This window comes from Saimiri boliviensis, chromosome 7 (genome assembly GCF_048565385.1).
Source record: "Saimiri boliviensis isolate mSaiBol1 chromosome 7, mSaiBol1.pri, whole genome shotgun sequence".
Taxonomy (NCBI): domain Eukaryota; kingdom Metazoa; phylum Chordata; class Mammalia; order Primates; family Cebidae; genus Saimiri; species Saimiri boliviensis.
Genome location: NC_133455.1, coordinates 106,903,820 through 106,922,946, shown reverse-complemented (window position 1 = coordinate 106,922,946; position 19,127 = coordinate 106,903,820). Strand labels below are relative to the sequence as shown.

The 19,127-nt window shown below is 37.2% G+C and overlaps 1 protein-coding gene across 4 annotated transcripts in view; it reads right to left on the bottom strand.

Moving 5' to 3' along the window:
• The window catches only part of ANO6 (anoctamin 6), a 330,625-nt gene that overhangs the window by 49,710 nt on the left and 261,788 nt on the right, over positions 1–19,127 (bottom strand). For all 4 annotated transcript variants that reach the window (XM_074403169.1, XM_003941475.4, XM_003941474.4 and 1 more), the window contains 3 exons: positions 18,933–19,048; positions 12,245–12,379; positions 3,947–4,052 (listed from right to left, as the gene is read on the bottom strand). In XM_074403169.1, coding sequence (XP_074259270.1) covers positions 3,947–4,052; positions 12,245–12,379; positions 18,933–19,048 — 357 coding nt within the window. The remainder of the gene's footprint in view (positions 1–3,946; positions 4,053–12,244; positions 12,380–18,932; positions 19,049–19,127) is intronic.

Sequence of the window (19,127 nt, the reverse complement as noted above, 5' to 3'; positions counted from 1 at the left end):
TCTCCTCCAGGAGAGCTGTTTTCCAAACCCAATGATGGCTTTTCCAGTATCACTGACAGATGCTTCTATTGGAATAGGAGGCACAGGTGCTTTTGCTAACATTACAATGAATATAATGATCATGAATGATAAATAACATATCTAGCCAAAGGAGGCTTTATTCACTAGTTCTGCTAAATTTTATATCTTTGCTAGTATGAAAGTAGCCTATTTCCCTCTATGATTTCCTGAAAAATATTATAATTGTTACTAATTTTTCATTAGTGAGCACTTCTACATTTTCTAAAAAAAATACTATAAAGATAATGAAAAAAGTGACAAGCATATTATATCTACTCTATGACAGATCATATAAAAAGTAAAGACAGGGACTGGGTAGAAAAAGAAGCTATACGTTAAAAACAAACAAAAAAACCCACCACCACCACCACCACCAACAAAAATACCCTCTTCAAATGTTAAAGAAAATTCAAAGCTGGTTCGAAGTAAAAAGTCTACTTTGTTTTAGGTGATTTTTTGGGTTGCCTTTATACTCATGTAAAGTGGATAAAGCTTCATCTATGTAAAGACATTAGTTATTTTCATAAAAGAATAACTACATTTCTCATCCATCTGATTTTCAAGACCCCTCAATCATCCACATTGATTGTGATGAGAAAGCAGGCACAATCCTAAATTGTCTGTCATCCAATTATTCTTCTCAGACATCTCAAAGAAAACAGAATAAATTCATGACAGCTCTGGGGAACAAGGCTTTCCACCTACTCCTCCAGTCCAGGGATTCCACAGATCACATATTTCAAATCTTTCAGCTTTGAATCCTATGGAACCGTCTTCTCCAAGTTAACTTTTAATGTTATGCTTTATCCTTTATTGTAAAATTATGATTTAAAAAAAGGTCTCATAAAAAACAGTTCTGCATGTTTTAATGCTATTATTGAAGATTCTGTCCAATACTACTTCCATTTAATGTAATCTTCTCAGAAATCAATGTAATCTTCTCAATATTTGACAACACTCTGCTTGCTTTGACACTTCTGCCCACCTACTCCAAAAAGAAAATCCCACCTGTGAATTCTTAGCTCTATTCTATTGAGAAAAAGTCAACGGAAATGCATCTGTCAGTGCTAGAGGAAAGAATGTGAGCGTTAAGAAAGAGCAAGTGTACTGCCAGTGTCAAGGTCACCCCAGCTGCCTTGCTCAAGGCGAGGGACATGCCTGACACTCCTATGAGGGGGAGTTAGGCCTGGATGAAGTTTGTATTCTTGCCACATTGTGAGACTCCTGGACCCCTGAGAAAGAATAAGATGGCTGACTTCTTTGCTCTGTTCCATGAACTATGTAAAAACAGGAAGTAAGGGGAAAGGAAGCAAGGAGCTTACTTGGTATGAAGCCTAGCTTAGCTTGCTTGGCAGAATGGCACAGAGAGGGCAAGACAGCTGTGTTAAGAGCAGTCTGAATTAGCATACTGCTTTAGTCACATAGAGCAGGAAAGAAAAAAAAGAGCTGCATACATAGGCATGATGATTTTAAGCAGATAAACCAATTAGAATGTTGCGGGGGAAATGAAAATTTGTTATGCTTTCTTCCTGCAAAGTGGCAAAATCAAAATTTTATAACTAAATGTGTTTCTATGAACAAAATATTATAACTTACCATATTTGCCTTTTATCCTGCCAGCTAGAAAGCTAAGAATCTTATTCAATAATCACAAAAACAGTATGAACGCTTATTTTCATAATTGTTTCCTAATTTCCTTGCTCCTGGTTTTATATTTCTATTTTTAATTTTTCAAAAGGTAAGCATATCTGTAAATGAGTACTCTCTTTCCAAAAGACTTATACATGAATATATAAATAAATGTATGAAGGAAAAAAAATAATTTGCAAGCAGAAAAGCCAGAAAAAGTGCTTTTTCTTTTCTAACTCCCCCCCTCCCCATTTCAGCCTCTTACTCATATTCTTTTATGTGTCCTTCCCTTTATAAATCACTCTGAAAAGACTCAAGGGATCCTTCGGAAAACTGAAATAGAATTAAAGATTCATTTTTTTCTCAAAACAATGAAAAAATGCACATAGGGGCATATTTGAAAGTCATGTGCTTAAGGATGAGTAGGTGGAGCAAAAGAAAGAAGAGGTGGGTGTGGGAAGTGGGAAGGAGAAAACTTCTTACGGAAAATGAAACTTCCACTTGCACCTTTGTACATGCACCTGCCTTAAAGCCAGTGCTTTGGGATGCAGCTAACTAGTGCCCTTTAGTCTATGAGTCAGCATCACTAGAAGCAGCTTCCCTCTTACCAGCTTCAAGTCTTTTACTCTATGTGATCTACAACAGGTATTTATAGAATTTGTGTTGGTTTGGGAGAGGGGGCTTAATTTCTAAATTAAGTGTAAAAATCCATCTGTTGACAACACTTGGCAATCAGCTTAACTAAGTAGTGAAACAATTTTTCAAACACAGAGCTGGATCTGAGTAATGTGCTTGCACCGTCAACTGACAAAGAATACGTTAATGGAGAGAAATGCAGATTTGCTATAAATTTCTGACTTTTCCAGTTACTAGGTGGGTGACTTTGGGCAGATTATGTGATCTCCCAGACCTCCAGTATTTTACTCTGTAAAATGGAGATAATGCCTGTTCTGCCTATCTCATAGGGTTGTTGTATGTGTCAAAAGTGATAACCACAAGAACTATGCAAAGTATGAAACAGAAAGTGTCATCACTATAATAGTAATACATTCTGTTAAAATCGGACTTACATGGAGTAGGCTACAATGTTCTAGAGCAGGCGTCCCCAAACTACGGCCCGCGGGCAACATGCGGCCCCCTGAGGCCATTTATCCGGCCCCCCGCTGCACTTCAGGAAGGGGCACCTCTTTCATTGGTGGTCAGTGAGAGGAGCACAGTATGTGGCGGCCTTCCAATGGTCTGAGGGACAGTGAACTGGCCCCCTGTGTAAAAAGTTTGGGGACGCCTGTTCTAGAGCCACTAATGATTCCTAAACTCTCAAGGCAAAACAACGGGATAGAGAAGATCACCGGGGGAAAGCTTACGTCAGAACTGTAAGAAAAATGCTCTGAAGTAAGCTGACCATCTTTCTTTCTGTTCAGAGTTTCTAGCCTGCTTTTAGTAAGCTCCTTCCATTCTTGATGCTCATCCTAAACCTCCCAAATTTTAAGAAGTCATAAAGCTCAGAACAATCTGCATGTATAAGGAGAGCCAAACGTGTTTTTGGGCAATGTTTTAAGACAAATACCTTTTATCACATATATAAAACCCTTCTCATGCGTAGTTATAGTCTAAATCTGACCATCAGGGTCTTTAAAATCTAAGCATAGTTTTGGCATATGTTGAAGGGGGGAAAACAGAAGGATAGATTTCAGGTTTCCTCTTACTTGAATTAAGAAAAATACTTACATAAGTTGAGTATCCCAAATCCAAAGCTTTTTAAGTACTGACATAATGTTCAAAGGAAACGCTCAAGGCAGCATTTCAGATTTTGGATTTTTGCATTAAGTATGCTCAACCAGTAAGGCTAAGGGAAATACTCCAAACTCCAAAATCCAAAACATTTTGGATTCCAAGCATTTCAGATAAAGAATACTCAACCTGTAGTAGTAAATCCATTAAAAAGTATTGATTTATAAGATAAAACGGGTTTGAGATTTCTGCTTTGATTACTTGAAATACTCAAATAGTTTAGATTCCACTATTACCTCACTGACACTCCATGAGATTTTATCTAAGGTCTTAAATCACAATTTTATTATTTGCAAAAGACGAATAAAACTTTGTATATTAATGTCCAGAATGTTTGAAAGGTTAGTTGAAAAATATCTGTTTGAATTCCTTGGAGGAAAAAATACAGTATCTATGTTATATCTAAATTATCATTAGAAGAAAAAATCTTTCATTAGGTATAAATATTGGGAATAGCAAAAATTACCTTTGAAGACTCGCAAGTAATATTGAGTTTCCAGAATGGACAATGCTTATCACACTGAGGACACATTATGATCTTGCCGCCAATATCAGAATGACAAACTTCTTTGCTAAAAAGAGAGAAATAAAACTTAATTTAAAAACATTTGATCAAATCAAAGCAGTGTGATAAAATCCAATATCCATTCATAATAAGAAACAAAACTAATCTTGTAAAACTAGAAACAGAAGTAAACTTCATTAACCTGATAAAGGCTTGTTACATAAAACTCATTAAAAAATCATACTAAATGGTAAAATGCTGAAAGTATTTTCCTTAGATCAGGAATAAAGCAAAAGATTCTGCTATCACTGTTTCTGTTCAGCTGGAGGTGTCTGCCAGCATCGTATGTAAAGTAAAATAAGGCCATAAGGATAGGCCAGGAAAAACAGAACTGTTATTACTAACAGATTTCATGATTATCTGTATAGATGACTCAATAGAGTCTAAATTATTAGAATTAATAAGTTGAGTAAAGGCCAGGCAGAGTGGCTGACACCTACATAAAAACTGACTTATACCAGAGTTGGCTAAGCAAATCCCAGCACTTTGAGAGTCTGAGGTGGGTGGATCACTTGACGTCAAGAGTTCAAGACCAGCCTGGCCAACATGGCAAACCCCTCCTCTATTGAAAAAAAAAAAAAGAAAAAATTAGCTGAGCATGGTGGAGCACGCCTGTAATCCCAGCTACTCAGGAGTCTGAGGCAAGAGAAACGCTTGAATCTGAGAGGTGGAGATTGCAGTGAGCTGAGATCATGCCACTGCATTCCAGCCTGGATGACAGAGTAAGACACTATCTCAGAAACCAAAACAAAAATAAATTGAGTAAAGTTTTCTCTACGCAAAATCAGTATACGAAATATACACAGGGACACAAAAAGGATTATGTCCCCATATACCTGCAATCATTAGGGAATAATACTTTTTTTTTTTTTTTTTTTTTTTTTTTTGAGACAGAGTCTTGCTCCGTTGCCAGGCTGGAGTGCAGTGGCATGATGTCAGCTCACTGCAACCTCTGACTCCCTGGTTCAAGCGATTCTCCTGCCTCAGCCTCCCGAGTAGCTGAGATTACAGGCATGCACCAACATTCCCAGCTATTGTATTTTTAGTAGGGACAGGTTTCACTGTGTTGGCCAGGATGGTCTCGATCTTCTGACCTCGTGATCCACCTGCCTTGGCCTCCCAAAGTGGTGGGATTACAGGCGTGAGCCACTGCATGCTGCCAGGATATAATTCAAAAAATACCATTTCAATAGTGTAAAAAATATAAAGTGTACAGGAATAAATCTAATTCAAAATATGTTAAGATTTATATGGAGAAAACAGAATTTTTCTGAAAGGCAGTGAAGAAGACCTACATTGTCATATTCACAGTTTACAATTATCAATATTTAAAGATATCAATTCTCTTTCATTTAATCTATAAATTCAGTGGAAGAGCAAAGGCTCAAAACAGTCAAAATATTTCTGAAGACAAAGGCATTATGGGAAAGGTTAAGAAAAACTGAACAACAGAAGAAAATAAAGAGGTCAGAAACAGACCTCTTGCCTATATAAAAACTGACTTATACCAGAGCTGGCTAAGCAAATTAGTAAAATGAGAACTAACATTTCAATAAAATGGATCTGGTACAACAGGATGTCCATATGAACAAACATAAAATTGAACCCCTGATCATATTTTATACAAATCAATTCCAGGTAGAAAATGAGAATGCCAACGTACCAACTTGTTAGAAAAAAAAGTGTAGATAACCTTAGAGTAAGGAGAATCTCATAAACAAAAAACCAAAAAGCACAAAGAAAAATATTGATACATCAAGATGTTTTAAAAGAATGCCATTAAAAAATAACATGAAAGGGAGAAAAACATAAGCCACAAATTGGTAAAAGTTTCGCAGACATAAAAACGGCAAAGGATTATTTGTTAGAGTATTTAAAGAACTCCTACAGTTAATAGCAAAAACAAAAACAAAAACAAAAAAAACCCCAAGTAACATTGCATGCTGCTCTCTCTAGGAGAAGCCATTCAGATAGACTTGTATGTGACTAGAACGGGAGTTGTGCAGTTAGGTGGTCTTGCAAATAACTATATAAAAACAAATAGGCATGGGAAACATTCTTAGAATAGCTGAGTAAAGATCTTGGAAAACGCTCTCCCTCCATAAAAGCAATGAGAACATCAGCAAAAATTGTCAAAGTCAGCCTTTGCAGAACTCTGGAAATTAACCAAGTGCTTGATGTCATCTGAGTAGCATTTATTTGAGGAAAACTGGCTAAATCTCTCTAAGAATGCTGAGCCCTGTGGCATTTTAACCTAACTGATTTCCATCCCCATCTCCCTAGCTTCATGGTAGCCTTAAAAACCAACAACCTTATAACTATAGAAGCTGTGAAAAACAGCAGCCTAGCACCCACTGAAAGGGGAAGCAGTTTAAAGCTACCCAAAAACTCCATCCTCAGAGAAGTCCTAACTATTTGACCTGTCTAGCAGCTCCCCTGAAATATGAAAAGTAGTATATTTTTGTATGTCACTATCTTCTATTTTACTTAAAAGACACAAAGCAACAATTATGAAACTGTTGGTGAGCTTATAATGCATTAAGTTGTAATTTGCATGATGATGATACCACAAAGGAGTAGTGAAGAAAGAGATTAATACCAAAGTGAATTTTTTATATACTATTTGGAATTAAAATTGCCATTAATTCAAAATATATTATTTTAAGATAAGTTGTTAATTATAATCCCTAAGGAAGCTACTAAATAAAGATCAAGAAACAATGGAATTAAAATGGCATACTAGAAATATCTATTTAACACACAAAAAAAGTAGCAACGAAGGAACAGAAAAACAAGAGACAAAAAGACATATATTAAACAGCAAAATGGCAGATGTCACTCCTACTTCATCAGTAATTACATTAAATATAAATGAACTAAATATTAAAATCAAAAGGCAATAAGCAGAAATAAATGAAACAAAGGACATTAAAGTAACAAAAAAAAATCAACAAAAGTTGGTTCTTTGAAAAGATAACAAAATTGGCAAACTTAGGCTGATCAAGAAAAAAGGAGAGAAGACTCAATGGGTTAAAATCAGAAACAAAAAGGGAACATTTCTGTTACTCTTGCAAAAATAAAAAGAATTATAAGGGATTACTATGCATAATTATAAGCCAACAAATTAGACAACCTAGATAAAATGGATGAATTCCTAGACAAATATGGACTACTTAAGCTAACTTAAAAAAAAAAAAAAAAAGAAAAGAAAACATGAATAGACCTATAACAAATAAAGAGATTGGTCTGACAGAAAATCAATTTCTTCAAAGAAAAGCCCAGGGTCATATGGCTTCACTGATGAATTCTATCTACCATTTAAAGAAAAATTAACACCGATGTTTCATAAACTGTTTTAAAAACAAAGAAGAGGGAATACTTCTCAACTCATTCTATGCAATAGTATTATGCTGATACCAAAACCAGACAAAGACAACGTAAGAAAACTAGATACCTAATATCTCTGGCAAATACAGATGCAAAATTCCTCAATAAAATACTAGAAAACCAAAGTCTGCAACATATATAAGTACCACATACCATGACCAAGTGGGATTTATCCAGGAATGCAAGGATGATTCAACGTACAAAAATCAGCAATCCTTGTAATATACCATATTAATAGAATAAGAAACAAAAACCACACACAAGATAATGTCAACAGATACAAAAGGAGCATCTGGCAAAATCCAACACCTTTCATGATTAAAAACACTCAAAAACTAGGAATAGAACTTTCTCAACCTGATAAAGGGCATCAGTGAAAAACTCACTCATACTTAATGGTGAAAGACTGAATGCTTTCCTCCTAAGATCATTATATCGGAGATTCTAGTCAAGACAACTAGGTAAGAAAAAATAAAGGTCTCCAAATTGAAAAGGAAGAAGTAAAATTACTTCTGTTCAAAGATGGCATGACATTGTTTAGAAAAATCCTAACAAATCCACTCAAAATACAATTAGAGCAAATAAGCCAGTTTAGCAAGGTTGCAGCACACACATAAAAAATCAATATACAAAAAGCAATTACATTTCTATACACTAGCAATAGGTAATCCAAAAATTAAATCAAGGAAACAATTTATAATAGCATCAAAAGAACAATGTACTTAGAATAAATCTAAGAGGAAAAAGAAGTACAAGACTTATACACTGAAACTATAAAATATTGTTGATAGAAATGAAAGACCTAAATAAATGAAAAGACATCTTGTGTTCACGGATTAAAAGACTTAATATTGTTAAGATGGCAATACTCTCCAAACTGACCTATGGAAAAAACATTATTCTTATCAAAATCCCAGCTGGATTTTTTTTTTTTTTTTTTTTTTTTTTTTTTTTTGCCAAAGTAGATGAGCTGATCCTAAAATTCTCATGAAAATGCAAAAGACCCAGAATAGCCAAAACAATCTTGAAAAAGAAAAATGAAATTTTGAAGTTTCCAATTTCAAAACTGACTACAAAGTTACAATGATCAATAAAGTGTGGTACCTGCAAAAAATGCAGACATGTAGCTCAATGGAAAACAAGTGAGAGTCTATAAACAACCTCCTTAATTTTTGGCCAACTGCTTTTTAACAAGGGTGCCAAGATAACAAAGAACAGTCTTTTCAAAAATGGTGCTGGTACACCCAGACATACACATGGAAAATGGTAGAGTAAGACCCTATCTCATAACATTTACAAAAATTAACTAAAAATAAATCATAGACCTATATCCATAAAACTCTTCAAAGATTAATGTTGAAAAATACTTCATGACTTTGGATTATGAATGGTTTCTAAGATATGACACCAAAAACACAAATAACAGAATAAAAGGTAAGCCAGAGGTCATCAAAATTAAAAATAATTTTGCTTCAAAGGATACTATTAAGAAAGTGAAAACACAATCCATGGAATGGGAGAAAATATTTTCAATGTATCTGCTATGGTTTGAATGTCTCTTCTAATTTAGGTATTGCCAGTGTGGTAACATTAAAGAGACTTTAACAGGTGATTAGGCTAAGAGGGCTCTTCGTCATGAATGGGATTAGGTGCTCTTACAAAAGCAGTTGATGAAGGGAGTTCGCCCCACTTGCCCTTCTGTCTTCTGCTATGTGAAGACACAGCATTCCTCTCCTCCAGAGGATGCCACCCTTACCAGACACCAAATACCAGAAACTCGATCTTGGAATTTTAAGCCTCTGTAACTATGAAAAATAAATTTCTATTCTTTACAAATTACCTGCTCTGTGGTACTGTGTTATAGCAGCACAAAGAGACTGAGACAATACCCAATAAGGGACTTCTATCCCAAATATATAAAAAATGCTTACAACTCAACAATAAAAAGACAACACAATTAAAATAGGCAAAGGATTTGAACGAACAGGTTTCTCCAAAGAAGCTATGCAAATGAAAAACACATGAGAAGATGCTCACCGTCAGTAGGCATTGAAGGAAACAGTCAAAACTGCAATGATGTACCACTTCATACCAGCTAGAATGGCTATTTTTTTAAAATGCTGATGGGGATGTGAAGACATTAGAGTCCTCATATATTGCAGGTGGATATGCAGTCACTTTGGAAAATACTATGGCAGTTCCTCAAAATGTTAAACCTACACTGTATATCCCAGCAATTCCATTCTTTGTTAAATTCTCAAGAGATGTGACACCATGTGTCACCACAAAAACTTGTCTGTGAATGTTCATAGCAGAATTATTCACAATAGCCAGAGGAGAAACAACCAACTGTCCATCAATTAATGAATAAACAATGCAATTTATTCATATAATGCAGGCATCCCCAAACTTTTTACACAGGGGGCCAGTTCACTGTCCCTCAGACCACTGGAGGGCCGCCACATACTGTGCTCCTCTCACTGACCACCAATGAAAGAGGTGCCCCTTCCTGAAGTGCGGCGGGGGGCCGGATAAATGGCCTCAGGGGGCCGCATGGGGCCCGCGGGCCGTAGTTTGGGGACACCTGATATAATGGAATATTATTTGGCCACAAAAAGCAATGAAGTACTGATACATGCTACAACATGAATGAACCTCAAAAACAGTTAAGTGAAGTGAAAGAAGGCAGTCACAGAAGGCTTTATACTATACAGCTCCACTTTTATGAAATGTCCATAGAAAATGTCTAGAAACAGGAATTAGATTGGTGGTTGCCAGGGAGTGAGTGCTAATGGGAACTAGTTTCTTTTGAAGACAATAAAAATGTTCTAGAATTAGATGGTGGTGATCACAACTTGGTGAATGCACTTAAAACACCTGAATTGTTTACATATTTTTAATATTTTCAGTTTTATTACATACTGAATAGATTCACAAGAATAGAAAACATTTAAAATATTTAAAATACTTGAATGTCCAGAATAGGCAAATCCCTAGAAACAGAAAGCAAATAGATTAGTGGTTGCCAAGGGCTAAGGGACAGGGATATACCTCAATTGTACACTTTAAAAAAGGGTATTTTATGGTATATAAATAATCTATATATAGCTGTTATATTTAAAAAGGGGCATAATGGCCCAGCACTGTGGCTCATGCCTGTAATCCTGGCATTTTGGGAAGCCGAGGTGGGTGGATCACAAGGTCAGGAGTTCAAGACCAGCCTGGCCAATATAGTGAAACCCTGCCTCTACTAAAAATGCAAAAATTAGCTGGGTGTGGTGGTGGGCATCTGTAATCCCAGTTACTTGGAAGGCCGAGGCAGGAAAATTGCTTAAATCCAGGAGGCAGAGGTTGCAGTGAGCCAAGATTATGCCACCGCATGCCAGCCCAGGTGACAGAGCAAAACTCTATCTCAAAAAAATAAATAGAAAAAAGAGGGGCAGAAACTTTAAATAAGCATTTGATAGAAACGATAAGGCTAACTGAAAATGTTTATAATTTATATATTTTAAAGATATCTCACAAATAATTAAAGCCAAGTGATTTTGAGCACAGGGAGTATATCCCCAGGAATTTTCCTCAATTTTCTGCAAGTTGATCTGTGTGAAATGCTAGGAAATATGTGATGTAACTATCATGGTGATTTTGTAAAATGAGATTAACAAAACAACCCATGAGGACCTTATAAAAATTCAACTTTTGCAAAATTTATTTTTGAGTTTTTTTTTTTTTTTTTTTTTTAACTAGAACAATGTCCAAACCAACAGAGAAGCCAAAGACAAATTTAGAGAAAAGGTAACAACATTCAGCCATTGGTCCAAAACTCTTTTTCAGTGAGGCGGGGAAGAGTAGTACTTCAAAAACCATCTGCAGCTTTCAAGCTAAGAAGCCAGAATGGGTACAACATGCATAGAATCCTCTGTTAAAAAATCGAAGGGTAATTAATTATGTCTGTCTATCAGGGCTGCCATGTAAGCACCCTGCCTCAGGAGTAGGCTGACATGCTTGGGGCTTGAAAAATTTGGTCATCAGCTCATTGCTGGTGCCCAGTAATTTTGATCCAGCTGTCACACCTGGATAGGGGACAGACGATAAGAGAAAATGCCTGTTTCCATGCTGCAACCCCAGTGAAAGTTGAGACCACCAAAAGCAGAGTTCTAATAACACCATTCAGAATAGTGATGGTGAAATTCAGAGTGCTCTGGCACCCACAAATGTCCCTTTAGACAGTGCAGCTGGTGTTTGAATTTCAACCTCAGCACAGACTAATTTTTTATTACATTTTGTTAAACACTGTATGGACTATTTTTTAAATGGAAAAACGAAAACAACTATTGTTTGAGTTTCTAAACAAGCACTTTTTAGTATATATTAAGAAATCATTTCTAAAAATAAAACAAAATAAAACAAAAAACAAAAACCCCCATCAGTTTTCCTAGTGAAACCCTGAAGAAATCAGAGCTGCCTTTGGCTCACATGTGCAGGGCCGAGTGTACATTCCTCTGGAGGCCAAAAGTTCAAGGGCAATCCTCCCGCCTCCAGTCCTCCTTTCTTTTTCAAACAAAATACTGTCTTAAAATATTGGAGTGTTTCCTAGGGGTAATATTGCTGTCAGAAACTGGGTTGGATTATCTAAGAAAAAAATTTTTCCATTTCACTTAGTAGTTATGCTCAGAACAAAAGGGATGTATCATCTCAAGCAATTCGTGTTCTGCAATCAGTCTTGTCTTACTAAAACAGTTTAAGACTATGAAAGTAATTTTATGTCTAATAAACTTTTCAGCGTGGCAACAAGGAATAAACAGAGGTTACCTCCATGTACAGTTATCTTGATTAAGATATCCGTAGAGAAAGCAAGCCACTCCTACGACTGCTGCCAGGAGAAGCATCTGAGTGTAATAGCCCAGCCAAGCAAAGTAGATTCCAATCTTCTCTCCATAATATTTCCTGAAGAAAGACAGAAATTATTTTTAGAAGATACAAATAATTACTCTGCAGCTTCATCCTAATATTAATTTCTGATTTTAAATAAAGGAGGCTTTAAGCTTAAACCTGACTCCATTCACCCTTAAAACATTCCTTTTCACAGCAAACCCTGAATTCTGCTATGAAACAAAAAGTATATTCCACATCACAGAAGAACTGATCACTATCGCTGGTTTGCCTGTGGAAAGTGTATTAAAATACAGCAAGGGAGAGAAAAATGCTGATTATGGAATAAATACAGAGTATAACTATCATTCTTTGTAAAGACCAGCACTATTTTACACATTCTCCAAATGACTGTTCTTTATATGCATGAGACAAATGAACATGACCAATCTGCTCAGTTATTTGCTTTTACTTAACTAGGGAAGTTCCTTGGAGGAAATGTAATGTAAATCACAAATACAGTTGACCCTTAAACAACACAGGTTTGAACTGCACAGGTCCACTTAAATGTGGGTTTTTTTTTTTTTTTTCCCAATAAAAGTTATACCTAGTGTGGGTGCCTCTCTTGCCTCCCTTCCACTTCCTCCACCTCTTCCCCACGTCAACCCTGAAACAGCAGGAATAACCTCTCCTCTTTTTCCTCCTCCTCAGCCTACTCAATGGGAAGACAAGGACGAAGACTTTTATGATGATCCATTTCCATTTAATGAATGGTACACTTACTTTCTTATGATTTTCTTAACATTTTCTTTTCTCTAGCTTAACTTTGTTGTAAGAATATAGTATGTAATACATGTAACATTCAAAATATGTGTTAATTGACTGTTCATATTATTGATAAGGTTTCCAGTCAACAGCAGACTGTTTTAAGGGGAGTCAAAATTTATATGCAGGTTTTCAACTGTATGTGTGTGGGGTGTCAGTGCCCTACCCCTGCGTTGTTCAAGGGGCAACTGTAATAATAAGAAAAAAATAATACTAATCTGTAGTGGAATGTCTCTCTGACCAAACTTTTTGCAAAACTTATGTGAGAGTGAAAGAAGGGAGGATGCATATGATTGAGGAATCCATCACCCTGTATTTCTTATATCTAGCACTTCTACTTTTTCCTAAGTTAAAAAAAACGATTAATGGTATACTCTGGGGTAAAACTGAAGAGGCCAGGTAGGCAAGATTAGAAGAAAGAAGGCTGACCAAGAAGCAGTGCCAGAATTGTTCCTGAAAGGGAGGTCAAGTATAGTTAGGCAGACAGAGGGTTTAGGAATGAAGAGACAGTTCAGGTGACTGCTGCTGTTGCTGATATTCCCCAAGACTCACTCATTTCTGTCTTCATCTTGATCTGCAGAACAAGGAGGTTTACATAGCTCTGAGGCCTACGTGAAACTTCAGGCTCAGTATGGAGGTGGGCTGAAATCCTTGGTGTCATCCTCGTGGGGACTTAGCTCTGAGCAAGACCTGAAGTCCTGGGAGACTTTGGACAGGAACATCCCCGGGCTGGACCAGCACTCACAAAGCAGGTCTGAGACTAGCTCCATAGGTCACAGGCCTGGGTATGTGTCACATCCACAGGGAAAAAGAGCGAGCTGAGACAGACCTAAAAATGGAACTGGGAGATGGGAGGAACACAGTGTGCTGATCTTCACATGCCTGGAGCTTTGCTGTCTGGCTCACAGAAGGCAGGCAAATGGCAGGTTCAGCATAGAGCCCGGGAGAGAAGTCTGCCCATGGGTTTCAGACACTTTGGCCTCTTTTTTGGTTATGCTTTCTATAATAAGTTTTCATCAGCCATCCATCCTGGAAATGCCATATTTAAATTGGAAAGAATCTTAGAAGTTGCCTGGTCCAACCTTCCAACAATAAAAATATCCTGCTGTATTTAGAGAGCTGGTCAGGCAGTCTCTGTTTGGTTATTTACTATGACAAGGAGTTCAATACTTTCTATGGCATCCCTGTTAAATTGTAGGCAAGGCCGGAAAGATTTTTTCAAATCTTAAAAGGCAATCTGTCTCTCAGTTCTTGCTGAAAAACTAGAAATAATGAAGATTCTTTCAAATGCAGTATTTTCTGATCATTGTCCCTCTATGCCAAACACCTCCCAACTCTTAAAATCAATTTAACAAAATTCAGCTTTGATTTTTAAAATCAAAGTTACAGGTATACAGTCATTAAATAGTCTAATAGCTCCAGAAGGCTGGTTATAAAAAGGAGCAGTACCCTGCCCCCTCTCTTATTTCCTGCTGTCCAGAAGCAGTCACTTTAAACTCTTATAGCTGATGATTACAATATTTACTTCCCTGTCTTTAAAGAACATGCAAGAAGTGCTGCTTATTGACTTTTCAGTTTTGTGTATCACCTATTGACTTTCTATTCTGGAAGATGAGGATTAAGCTCTCTTTCAACCCCTTGCCTCATCTACACATCCACGTCTCTATTCCCATCATCTTGACATAGTTACATTATAATTTTTGGTTAGATCAATATTCTTGCTTTACATTATTACGATCTGTAAACACTGATCACAGCTGAATCAAGTCATTGCTATAATTACTTTTTCCTCCCTGCCCAATGTCTTGTTTTCCCTAGAGTTAATAATTGTATTGATGGTTCCTTGCTTAGTTTTCTGCGTACTTATCAACAATTCAACCCCAGACTCTCCCCTAACGTGGAACTTTCTCAGAAGGTTCAAACAGATGAGATCATCTATCAGTTTCAACTCCTTGAATAAATGCCCTCAGACCTCCTCCAACGTTGACTAATGACTCGCCAAGCCCCGCTGCTGAACTGTATCACCTGGAATCTATGTCCCTCTCTTGTGCTGTCATTTCCTGTTTACTAAATCTTATGTCCTCCTTCTTGGTGGAGCACCTTCTCCATTATCTTGCACATCTAACCTGTGAAAATTCTTCATATTTAACAGTTTGAGCATATATAGTTGCACACACATATATATATACACACACACATATATATACACATATACATATACACACACATATATACATATACACACATATATATATACACACATATATATGTGTGTGTGTGTGTGGTCAAACTTTTCTTAGACATGTGAATTTACTGCTGTCTTTGAGTGTGTAGTGTTATTGAGAAGTACAGTGCTATTGAGTCTTGATCCTTTGCAGGATTTTCTTTTCATTTTGCTTTCTAAAGGCTAGCAGGATCTCTTTGTCCGCAGCATTCTGAGCTGTCGTGGTGGAGTGACTCAGTGGCTCTATTTTCATCTTCTGAGCTGGGCACTCAGCAGGCTCTTTCCACCTAGAGACTCATGATGTTCAGTTCTTCAGATTCGTCTCTGGAAGTACTTCTCAGATTTCTTCCCCACATTATTTCTACTCTGGTTTCTGACACTCCTATTATTCATACTTTATACCTCCTGGACTGATCTCATTTTTAATCTTTTCCCCCTTTTCTATTTCTATGTAAGTTTTGCTCTATGCTCTGCATAATTCCTTCAACTTCATTTTCTAATGCCTTCTATTGGTGTTTTTCTGTCTTATTACATTTTTGGTTTCAAAGAGCTAGATTTTATTCTCACAATGATCCTTTTTTATAGGATCCTGCCCTTGTCTTGTGAATATCCTATTTTCTTTTATCACTCTGGGGGTAAAAATGGGAATTTGGAGGGCAACCTTTTTACCTGTGCAAAGTCTGTTTCCCATAGGTTGCTGTTTCCAGTTTGGTTTACTTTTTGGGAAAGAGCCCATTTCCCTCTGTACTCCCTGGGAACCACAGATGAGGTTTAATAGCCTGAATTCTCAAGGGGTTACTAGTGGAAAGCAATGAAGGAAAAGAACATGTAGATCAGGGACAGGGAATAGTTTAATGCATTTCCCCTAGCAAAATATATTCAAAATAATCAGGAGCAGAAAAAAAAAAAAAAAAAAAAAAGCACATAGAGAAATAGAGAATGATTAAGAACCCATAACCCTGCCATCAGATGCTAAGAGTTTAACATAAAAGGAAATTAATAAAATGGAAACGTCACATGAATGTCAACCTAAAATATCTGCATATGTACAAATACCTTTTAAAATCTTACTCTACAGGGTTTAACAGAATTAATGATAGTGCCTCTTCATGACTGTAATCCCGGTGATAAAAATGAATAAAAAGGGAATCCGAGTATGACCATATGAAATAATGAAATGAAATCTCTTAGGAAATAATGAATCTAAGCAATAATCGTTAATAGCTGCTATCATCACAAAAAAGAGACAACTAGAAATTATATACCTTCTGATGTAAGTACCCAACTCCATGTATCAAGTATCTTACACAAAATCTAACCTTAATCAGATTAAGCTTCTAGATGAGGATACAATTACTTAGCTAATGCAAATAACACAAATTACTTAGTTAAAGCAAATACAGAGGAACAAGTTCAACACCACCACAGGAGAGAATGAAATCAGCAAAATAGGGAATGCAAGACATTCCTGCAACAATGGCAAGGAAAACAAAAAAATAAACAGTGAAACTGAGACCAGAAGAAATTTGAGAGATTGTATGAACTGCAACCTCTGGACCACGTTTGGATCCTGCTTTGAACTACAAAACAATTAAGTGTTTTTTTCAGACAATAAGGGAAATCTGAATCCTGATTATTTGATGATATTAAATGAAACAATATTTTTTTTGAGACAGGGTCTTACTCTGTTGTCCTGGAGTACAGTGGCACAATCAGAGTTCACTGCAGCCTCAAACTCCTGGGCTCAAGCAATCCTCCCGTCTTAGTCTCCTGAGTAGTTGTGACTACAGGTGTGAGCCACCATGACTGGCTAATTATTTTTTCTTTTTAAAGACTGGGTCTTACTGTTTTGCTGAGGCTGGCCTTGAAGGATCGCTGGCCTCAAGCGATCCTCCTGACTTGGCTTCTTAAAATGCTGGAATTAGAGGACTGAGCCACCTCAGCCGCCTTCCTTTTCAAAAGTGGGTATTCTGGTTATGTTTAAATGCCATGAGATTTGGAATTTGCTTCAAAATGATCCAGTGGAGTCGGGAGTGGGGAGGGAAAGAAGTGGGAGTAAAAGTGAAACAAGATTAGCTATGAATTTCTAATTTTTGGAGCTGGGTGACAGATGAATGCAGGCTTGCTATGATACTCTATTTCTGTATATGTTTGAAATTTCCCATGGTAAATATAAAACAAAACAAACTATTCATTTGTTTAAAACTCTCACTTTTAAGATCTAGTAGTTTTCCCAAGTAGATGTGAAGCGCATGAGGCAATGAGACACCGTAAAAGAACAGAACGTGGCTCCAGGCAGACAGGAAGTTAACTCTCCCCTCCTCTTCACTCTCCACATCCAATCCATAAACAAGTCATGTTGACTCGACTCCCCAAAGACATCCCAAATCTGCTCTAACAGGCTCTTTCCTGGCCTACTCACTTGAACAGCCTCCTACCTAGTGGTCTCCTTGCCTCCTGTGCCCCTTATAATCCATTCTCCACATTATCTTTGCAAAATGTGAACAGGATACAATGACTTAAACATTTAAAATACTACAACTGCTTCTCACTGCAATTAAAGTCTAAATTGTTTTCAGTGTCTTAACATTCTCTTTCTCACTAGCACTGTTCTTTGACGTTTCCTCAAACTTGCCAAATGTGTGTGCATCTCAGGACCACAGTATAAGCTGCCCTATTCCTAGAAGGACTTCTCCCAAGTCCTCAAAGTACTAGCACCTCTTCACTATATGGTCTCAGCTTAAATGTCACCTCCTCAAATATAACTCCCTCAACTCACTTCCCACTCTGCCCTACCATTCTACCGGTCTGTTTTTTTCTTCAGTTCAGTCAGAAATTCTGTTGGCTTGTTTGTGTGTTCTTGGCCTATCTCCCACAAACCAGTATCTTTGGCCCTGCCCAAACAATGTAAGCTTCTGGAGGAAAACCAACAGGGTACCCTGGGAGGAAAAACTCTTGAGACAGTCTTTGTATCTTGTTAGATACAATGAAATACAACCTAGTAGCAGATACAGGAAAAAAGTAAAAATGTGTATGTCTTACCATACAATAGAAGCTACATCTAACATTTACTCCTGTGCAGTACAGAATTTGCTGGGTCGGCAAATTCTGTTACTGGGATGGGTGGCGGAGAGGAAGGGTAACCTCTAAACCCTTGGAACTTCCTGAGGTAACAGTGCCTTTTTATTCACGGTGGGACCCTTGGACTATGCCTGATAGTTTAGGCCAGTGAAGTGACTCATGGTGGGCCCCTAGAGAGTTTGTGCTAATGAGATGACTCAGGGTGGGGCTGGCCATGCCAGAAAGATCAACCATGTAATTGGAGAACTGGAGCTTTGAGCCACATGTTACTGTCCATTTTCCAGGGAGGGGATGATACTGGAGATTGAGCCACATAAGTAGTGATTCGATTAATCATGCCAACGTAATTAAGCCTCAATAAAAACCCTGGCCAATGAAGCTGAGCACTCTGGGGTAGCTCCCCTAGCTGGCAGGAGTCTTTGAGTACTGTCACACTCAGCTGCTGTGGGGGTAACACCCTGAGTGCCTCCCCCTGGAGTACTCCCTACAATCCCTCACCTGATAAGATCCAAGGGCTGCTTTTTGTATATGCTTCGAGGATGAGCCCATTCTCTGTACAGAAGGTATCGTTCATTAGGGCAGCTGGGATCCTCTGACTGACGGCGGAATTTGCACTGTGAAACGAAAGGAAATGTGAACACCATAGTCATCATGTTTTCACAAATCTGTTTCTTAAACGTGATACAAATACTT